Source organism: Dendrobium catenatum, unplaced genomic scaffold, assembly GCF_001605985.2.
Source record: "Dendrobium catenatum unplaced genomic scaffold, ASM160598v2 fragScaff_scaffold_9, whole genome shotgun sequence".
NCBI lineage: Eukaryota > Viridiplantae > Streptophyta > Magnoliopsida > Asparagales > Orchidaceae > Dendrobium > Dendrobium catenatum.
The window spans coordinates 1153723-1163302 of NW_021318471.1; the positions used below are offsets into that span (position 1 = coordinate 1153723).

A 9580-nucleotide genomic window follows, 5' to 3' on the forward strand; every position below is an offset into this window, starting at 1 on the left:
GTATCGAAAGTGATTATTTTTTATCATGATGGTTGATTTACCTCCAAGTTATGGAGAGGTATTCAACAAGATTGAGGTGTGAATATTAAACTTTAGTATTACTTTTTATTCATATTTAGACAAATAATCTAAGAGGATTATTTAGGTACTGAAGGATCTTTTGAGACCATGTGTTCAAGATTTTAGAGGTAGCTAGGAGGATCATATTCTATTGATCGAGTTTTCTTATAATAAAAATTATAAATCTAGCATAAGCATGCCCTCTTATGAAGCTCTGTATGATAAAAAGTGTAGAACACCTTTCTACACCTTTCTCATTGATAATTATGGGTGATAGACATGTTATAGGGCTATCTTTTGTGGATGATTCTACAACGAAGATCCATCTGATGAAGGAAAGATTGAATTCTAAATAGAATAACTAGAATAAATATTATGATCATAGACATATAATTATGGAGTTTCAAGTTGGTGATTTTCCTTATATTAAAGTCAGTGATATAAAAGGTGTCAGTAGATTTGGAAGAATTAGTAAGCCGAGTCCAAGGTCTGTTAAACCTTTTGAGGTTATTAAGAAGTTTGGTAATTCTTCTTATATATTATTATTACCTGATCATATATCTGACTTACACAACATATTTCATTTGTCTTCATTAAGGAAGTGAGTATCTGATTTTAGGAGTACATTTTTTGCTATGATATTGAGGTACATCTAAATCTTTCCTATAATAAAGAACCAAATAGGATTTGGGTATGTGATATAAGGAATTTGAGGAGTGAACTATTTAGTTGGTTAAGATACAATAAAAATATAAGACCACTATAGTGGGTATGTGGTAGAAGAAATATGAAATAATATAGCTATATCCATGTCTATTCTATTTTTTTTTAGCTTAGATATATCAAAAATGATATTTTTCAGAGGCGAGAGTTGTGGCACCACAAAAATTATTACATAGCTATAACTTTAATAATCTAACTTGACCTGAGGTAACCTAGTATACTTTTTGTTTTAAACCCCATCTATATGTCTTTAGAAGTGTTTTGTATGTTTGTGAGTCTATGTGTGTTCTATTATGGGTCATAAGAGTTTGTTTGTGTATTTAGAAATTTGAAAGATTTCTTCTTAGGGCACCACAGTGTTAAGGTTGATGGAGCTAATTCTCTCAAAAAACTTATAAGTTAATTTATCATGGCACTATTGGGGCTTGAGCTAAGGCACGTTAGGCATTCTAAAGTAGTGTCGTGTTGGGCGTTGCAGGGCACTATAGTACTAGGAAAAATTTTAATAGTAAAAATATTCAAATTCCACCATTCAATTCATTTGATCCATTTGGGTAGCTAACCATAATGAGAGTTTTCTAGAGAGAGCTACTCCATTTCGGGGGGCTTCGAGTTATTTTTAAATAGTTTTAAAAGTTACTACTGTTGAGATAGGTTATATTTTTCCTTTCACAATTTTGAATAATTGAAAAATTTTAGGATTGTTTGAATGAAGTTGTAAATTAGTTTTAGATTAAATAACATTTTCTCAATTTCTGGTGAAGTTTATCACGTAACTTTTGATATGTTGTTGGTACAATTATTCTTGTCATTTTGAATATTTATTTGATATTTTGAGTTGTGTCATTTTAAAAAGAAGTAATTTTTATCAATCCAAAAGTTTATTTTAACTTCTCAAAATAATATTTTAGTTTGATTAACGCTTTAGAATATTGTTATACTCAATCTCTAGCAATGTGGTAGATTTTTAAAAACTATAGTTTTGGCGAACTGTAGAGCGTCGAGTGGGAAATTATTTTGACAATTGTTAGAGTATTTTTATAGAATTATACAATAATATTATAATCAGTTCAATAGTATAGAATGCTCTATATTTTCAATATATTTTTTCAAAAATATTTGAATTATATGAAAAGAACTTCTGTTAGCAATGAGAAGGGATTCTATTGTTTGTTATATATAAAAAGTTTTGACCCTGATGTCTTTTTTAATATTTTAAAAAGAAGGGATTTGTTTGGTGGTGAGAAGGGATAATGTGGTCACGAGAAGGGATTCTATTATTTGTTATGTATTGGCATTAGGGAGCTGAGGTTCATTTTGATATTTGTAATTATGTGTTTATTAAAAAACATATCAGTTGGTGAATGTATGGAGATACACTAGTGAGAGAAACACTGTGTTTTAAGAGAGAGAAAATTTCAAATTTGCTTTCTTGGAGAAATTTTTGGTAATGTCGACTATGCGTTCGGCGATAAACTCTGGTGAAGTTCCTTCTACCAGAAATCTGAACATCAATCCTAGTCCATTGATGAATTGAATCATATCACCAATGAATGCTCCGTTGGTGATTAGAGAACCATCGTTCATTAAATCTATTTCGTCTAAACCTGTGATCGGAAAAGGAAAGGAGATCGAAGGGAAACCGAATTTGGAGAATCAAAAAACTGATGTCTTCAACAATTCAAGTGGTTTTGAAGCTTTATCTTCATCTAGAATGAAGCTTATTGTTAACAGGTTTGGCAACGCTGTAGCTAAAATAGTGTTGGGTTTGGTGTCTATTTCTTATTTTCAAAATAAAAATGATAACCCATTATGTGCTTGTGGAATTGATCAAGTTAATCTTGTGGTTACTGATGGCCAAGGTGAAAATAATAATCTAAAGTACAAAGATGTTGTAAATCCATGGAATAAGAATTCTTATATAAAGGTTGATCTTTCGAAGGAAGAACCTTTTTTGACGGAGGAGGGTTCGGTAGTGAGGCTTCATGAACCAAGTGTTAAGGCTAATTCTGATATACTACAATCTTTTTTTGTGGTTAAGGCATTTGGAAAAAATATTCCTGTACAGTCGATTGCTGAGGAGCTTCGGAGACAATGGAATTATTCTGGTAAATTTCATTTGACTTCTCTTGGTTTGGGTTGGGTTTTGTGTTCTTTTTTTTTTCAATAGATGTGATGGAGAAAGTTATGTCGGGAGGTCCATGGTTTTTTTTTTTTTGAAAGAAATGCTAAAGTGCATTAAAAAACCAACCAAAAACAACAAATCAAGTCACACCTAAAGCATCACATTCCTCCTTCAAGCAATACAAAAAAGGAGGAATTAAAGCATCATGGAGATCTTCCCACAAAAAAGATCTAACTAGAGCAAAATTAGCACAAATATCTGCTAATTTGTTGCCCTCCCTATTCGAGTGAGAAAAAACAATTTGCTTAAACTCAAGTAAGAAAGCCAAATTATCATCAATTACTATAACCTTCCAATTTTTCACCGAATTCTGAAGCATTTGGATGATATTGATGTTATCCCCTTCGATGATCACCCCTTGAGCCTCGAACCTCCAGTTTTGAGCCACATTCTTCAGATGTAATACCACTAATAATTCCAATTGCGATATGTCCCGGTGCAAGGATTGATTTCGAAAAGCAAGTAAAAAACGTCCCTTCTCATCTCTGGCAACGCCGCCAATTCCCGCCAAATGATTTCTCAAAAGAGCTGCATCTACATTTATTTTAATCCACCAGGGAGGAGGAGGACACCAAGGAGAAAATAGCAAAAGCTGGTTAGCATCCCAGTTTTCCGGTTGGATATTCAAAAAGTTACTTCTCACAGCAAAAGAAATAACATTTGCAGCTATGTTGCTGTCGAATCCTCAGCATTGCCATGCACTAACTTGCACCTGCTCTTCCAAACAAGAAAAACCGTAGTACAAAAAATATTTACTGAAAGAGAATTTTTCCCCACATATCTCTGAAGACCATCCAAGCACTCATCAAAACTATTAAAAATATGAATCGAAAAGCCCCAACTATTTAATAGAGCAATTACCTTCCTGAATTTTGAACATTTCCCAACTAAGTGGCTGTTATCTTCATCTTTTCCAAAACCCCTTGGACATCCAGCATAATTGCTTAGCTTCCTCTTCATAACAAAGGAGTTAGAAGGAATGGCATCATTACAAAGTCTCCACCAAAAAAGATCAATTTTCGGTTTCAACTTTAGTTTCTTCAGCCAATTCCAATGAGCAATGTCTTCCCTATGAATCATAGCATCCTCGCACGCCAAGGCTGTAATAGACTTTATAGTAAATTTACCTTTCAGTTCAATAGTATCAGAAATCCTGTTACTCCTGATAGGAATACCACTGATAAGGTTTAAAAGCTGTTCACCAAAGACAACTCTCAATTTATCCTGATTCCAATGGCCTTCGGAAATAAAAGAGTTAAGAAGTATATCTGAATTTTCCTAAATATTGACAAAAGTAGGCCAAGAAGCAATACTTCTGTCCAAAATCCATGAATCATGAATCCAATTGATTGAATTACCATTAGATACCTCCCATCAAACAATATTTTTAAGAAAATTGGCTCCCATAGTGATGATCTTCCAGGTAGAAGAACATCCTTTCTTCACTGTCCCCGACCACAAATCTCCACCATACTTAGCTCTAAGAATAATATTCAAAAGAGAATTTGGCTTTGAGTAAAAATTCCAAGAGAATTTGACACGTAACGGACCAAACTTCAAAACTGCTGAAAATAAGCCTCTACCACCTTCATTCTTTGGTCTACAAAGTAGATCCTAAGACGCATAATGTAGACCAGCTTTACCGTTATTTTTACTCCATAAGAATCCTCTACACATCTTATCAAATTCCTTTAAAATGCTCAAAGGAACCAACGAAAGAGAAGATAAAAATAGAGGAAGAGAAAGGAATGCATATTTGGCTAAAACCAATTTACCTTCTAGTGAAATGCTCTTTTTACCCCATGTATTCAGTTTACTAGCTGCTGCTTCCATTAATACCTGGAAATCCTATGTCTTCAATCTTCTCAAGGTCATCTTTACACCAAGATAGCTAATTTCCTTCACAACCTAGAAATTGAGATGTTTAACCACCTTTTCCTGGGTACTTCTTCTGGTATACTTACCAAAAATAATCATTGACTTAGAATTGTTAACCTTTTGTCCCGTCCAAGCACAATAACTAGAAATGATATTCTTCAATTCCCTAATCTCTTTAATCTTTGCCTCCGAAAAGATTAAAATGTAATCCGCATATAGTAAGTGGGATACTCTAGGTGTTAATGGAGATTTTGAAATACCAAAACCATGCCTTTTAATAATAAAGCATCAGAAAAAATTTGGGAACATAAAATGAATAAAAATGGGGATAAAGGGCATCCTTGCCTAAATCCACACTTTCCTTCAATCCATTCAATTTTCTTCCCATATCTCAGAATGCAATACTTGTGATCAAGGACACATTGCAATATAAGTTCCAAAAATTTACTAGGAAATTTGAAACGAATGAGAACTTGCCTTAGCGTCTGCCATCCCATACTATCATAAGCTTGTTCCATGTCAAGCTTAATGGCTAGCATCCCACTTCTAGACTTGGACCACCTGAACTTGTTAAACACCTCTTGAGCCAAAAGCACAAGATCAGATAAAGAACGGCCTTTAATAAAAGCTGCTTGATCCACTGAAATTATCTTATGAATGACTCTTTCCAATCTATTTAGTAGCATTTTCGCACTGATTTTATAGATTGGCATACACAAGCTGATAGGACGGAAGTGAACACGCGCTTGTGGACTTTTGATTTTTGGGATTAATACAATGAAGGTCTCATTCCAAGACCGATCCATTACACCTGATTTTAGGAAATGAAAAACAGCTAGCCAAATGTCTTCTTTAACCACATCCCAGAAATCTTTAAAAAACGAGAAGGTAATCTCGTCCAATCCTGGAGAAATACTTCTCCCAGAACTCTCCACAGCCTACTGTAACTCCTCTCTAGTAAATTTAGCTTCAAGCATAATTTGGTCAACATTACTAATGACAGTAGATGGATTCGGCCACCCATCTAATGAGCATTTTCTGTATTGCCATTTCAACTTGAAAAAATCTGAAAGAGTCTTCTGGATAACTGCCTCTTCTTCCGAAATAATACCATCCATAGTTTTTATATGACTAATCCAGTTGTTACTTCTTCTAGCATTGTCAAAGGTATGAAAAAAAGACGAATTACAATCACCTTTGTCCATCCATCTTGCTTTAGCCCTTTGTCTCCACCAAGTGTTAAGTCTAGCCAAAGTCACATTGAGTTCATTAATTTTAAACCTCAAAAGCTGTAACCTATCAAAAGAGATCCACCCTTCATCCTCCTCCAACTGAATTTCCAAATTTTCATTTTTCAGTTTATCTCTTAAAAGATTCAGGTTCATGAACTTAGCCTTTCTCCAATAAAAGAGACCTCTTAAGGTCCTCTTAAGTTTTAAATTGAGAGCAGACGGTGGATCACCCAAATAGTTTTTAAGCCAAATTTTCTTCACCAAAGCAACTGCACCATGGTATGACGCCCATGTTTCTTCATAACGATTATCCCTTTTAACAGCCTTCACAGGTTTGAAGATATCCAACAGTAAAGGACAATGATCCGATGCTATACGGGATAAGTGTTTAACTATAGCAAGATGGATGCTGTTTAATGCAGAGGAATTAATCAAACATCTCCAAAATCTAGGCATTACCAGATTTATTGTTACACCAAGTGAACCTTGGCCCCATCGATCTCACCTCATGAAGATCATTGATAATCATGATGTTATTAAAATCCTTCGATCCTTGATTTAAGCAAAACTTTTTCCCTCCTCTTTTTTCAGATTGGAAAAGTACACAGTTGAAATCCCCTCCCACTACCATAGGGAGATCAGTTGAACAATGCCTTTCAATATCAATCCAAAGTCTCTTCCTTTCATTAGCATCTGTGCTGCCATACACCGAAGCCACAATCCAGCTGCCTTTGCCGTGAGCCTCCAACTTACCCAAAATCATCTGAGAAGAAGCTTCAATAACAGAAAAGTCTACTAAATCATTCCTCCATATCACCATTATACCACCTGACAAACCAACAAATGGAACTACAAAAGAATTCCAATTCGTACCCAAAAATTTCAAAAGGTAGCTGTTATCCTGAGAGTTAATTTTCGTTTCCAAAAGCCCAATAAATAAAACTCCATGATCCTTGATCACCTCCTTAAGAAATAGAGCAGCCTCCACCTTCTTGTCTCCTCTATAATTCCAAAATAATAACGAAGTCATTGCTTAATGATTAAGGAAGCCCTTCCCCCCCCCCCCCCACCTTCTTAGCTTTTCCACCTTCCATTTTTCTATTATGCGGAATAATATTACCAGACCCAAGGGATTTAAGCTCTTTGACAAGCTTAGTCTTTTTATTATAAGAATCACTTCCACCCAATGAAAAATTATTAACAGGCAAATCCTTAGTTTTCTTCTGAGAATCCACTGGTTGCACCTCTGCACCTCCAACAAAGCCATTTAAAGCTACTTCTATATTGGAAATAAAAATTTCCCCTTCCTCGACATCATTCACCTTAACAAACACAGGGCCTTTCACCTCATTTAATTCTTCTAATTCAGATAAGACATCAAATTTGTTAAGAATTTTCACTCCAGAACTGTTACCTGAATTAAATCCCTATTTTGCTTCCTTCACCAACAGAGCTTCCACAGCTGGACAATCTACCATACAAGCTTCACTCACGCCCGTTCCAGGAATGAAGATCTCCTTATTACTTTTATCTTGCTCCTTTTCCAATTTACCCATCACTTTCAAATTAGAAATTCCAGTTTTAGGAATAAAAACCTTTTTCATTGGGACAGAAAATTTTTTGTTGAAAAATCTTCTGTTAGCAGCAACCTTATTAAACCTTTTTTTCCCATGGTTCACTTGAGTCCAAGCGTTGTCTTTATCCTTTCCACCTTCAATGACAGATTTCTCTGCAGCCAATTGAGAGATCTTTCCACCATCCACACCGGCATGATTAGACAAGTTTGAGTCCACAACCACCTTATTCTTCAAATCAGTACATGTTTTTGAAACATGCCTAATTTTCCCACACTCCAAACAGATTTTAGATAACCCTTCATACTCTACCTTCTGAAAAAATTCTCCAGCTAAACCCTTCACCTAAATGCCTTATGGCAGCTTCAAATCAAGAGGAATTCGAACACAAACTCGAGCAAATTCCCTTCTACTCCACTGGAACATATTCCTATCCAGAAGATACGGCTTGCCAACTAGAGAAGCAATCCTGAAGATGTTTACCTCATCCCAACACTGCAGAGGTAAATTAGGTAGTCTAATCCATACAGGAGAAGTAATGCCCTTGAGAGACGTAGGATTGAATATAGCCGACCACTTGTCCAAGACAACTACCTTCCCCCTAATCCACCAAGGTCCTCCTGAAAGAATACTTTCTAAAGCCTCCGGATCTTCAAAAGAGCATAAAACCAGCCAATTCCTAACCCTGTGATGTGGAATTTCCCAAAATTATCCCACTGTCTCCTCAAGTTAGTGCTTATCACATGAAATGGAATATTGTCACCAAAGATCTTCACAACAATAGCTTTATCCATTTTTTTAGCATTCTCCAATTCCTTTTCAGCATGAAGGAAAGCCACTCTACCATCAATAGATAAGAAAGAACCCAGATCCAGATTATCAACCCTCACATTCAGTTGTTTGTTCAAAGTCGAATTAACCTTCACAATTCCAACCTTATTCACATCATAATTAGAATTGGCTAAACCAACTTCAGACACATCCCCTGGCAGACCAACGTCCTTCTTAAGAGACAAATCCACATCCACATTAACCACATCCTCTGTACTACCAATAATAGGAAATTCTGAGAGAATTTCACGATTAACTGGTGAAGAAGGTCGAGATTTCGAATAGAAATCTTTGTAAGAATTAAATTTCCTTCCAGCTGATGAAGAGGCTTCTACACCTCAACCCCCACCCATAATGTCACAACCGAGCTAAAAGGATGGAATCTCCTTCTTCTTTAGAAAAAGCTCCTCAACTATATCCTTACCTTTACCATGTACGTGAACAGGAATCACTTTCTTGTCCAACAATCCACCCTCGTTGATGATCAACGGCTTTTCTTTCAGACCTTTGAAATTCTGATTGAATCCTTCAAGAACCTTAGAACAACCATTAAAAAACTTTAGATGAAACATGAATCGGTAAAGCCGAATTCTTCCTGTAATTCTTCCAAGCTTTCGTTTGGAGGATCCGCCTTTGCTTCATCAACGTTTTCCCGTCCTGCCGGAGCGCCGGCAAATCACTGGACTACTCAGCCGCGAAAAAACCAGAACCGCCGAAACAGAATTTTGAAAAACCAGACTTTCTCACTCTAATTCTATTCAAATAGCTCAATCTATGCTTAAAATTGGTATGGACAAATAGAATTCAGATTTCTCTCCTTCTTTATTAAAAGGATTGAGCTCGCCGGTTTGGGTTAGGATGCCTAACCTTCCTCTTTTTTGTGGGGATGAAGTCAATGTGGCTAGAATTTCCTCTTTAATTGAGACACCTTTATTGATAGATGGAAATATGTTCCAGTGGAGTAAAAGGGAATTTGATAGAGTTTGTGTGCGGGTGGAGCTAGATAAACAACTTCCTTTGGGAGTTTGGGTGGAAGGATTGAATGGAAGGTTTTTTCAAAAAGTTGAGTATGAGAAGGTTTCCTCATTTTGTTACAA

General features: G+C 35.7%; 1 protein-coding gene across 1 annotated transcript; it reads right to left on the bottom strand.

Moving 5' to 3' along the window:
* Nucleotides 1–5784: 5784 nt before the first annotated feature.
* Nucleotides 5785–9055, bottom strand: LOC110092487. Its single transcript, XM_020817058.1, has 8 exons — nt 8908–9055; nt 8416–8739; nt 8247–8302; nt 8046–8147; nt 7559–7997; nt 7204–7492; nt 6564–7079; nt 5785–6487 (listed from the first exon to the last, which is right to left on the bottom strand). Exons 1-8 carry the CDS (start codon nt 9053–9055, stop codon nt 5785–5787), a joined length of 2577 nt encoding a protein of 858 aa, XP_020672717.1.
* Nucleotides 9056–9580: the final 525 nt, after the last annotated feature.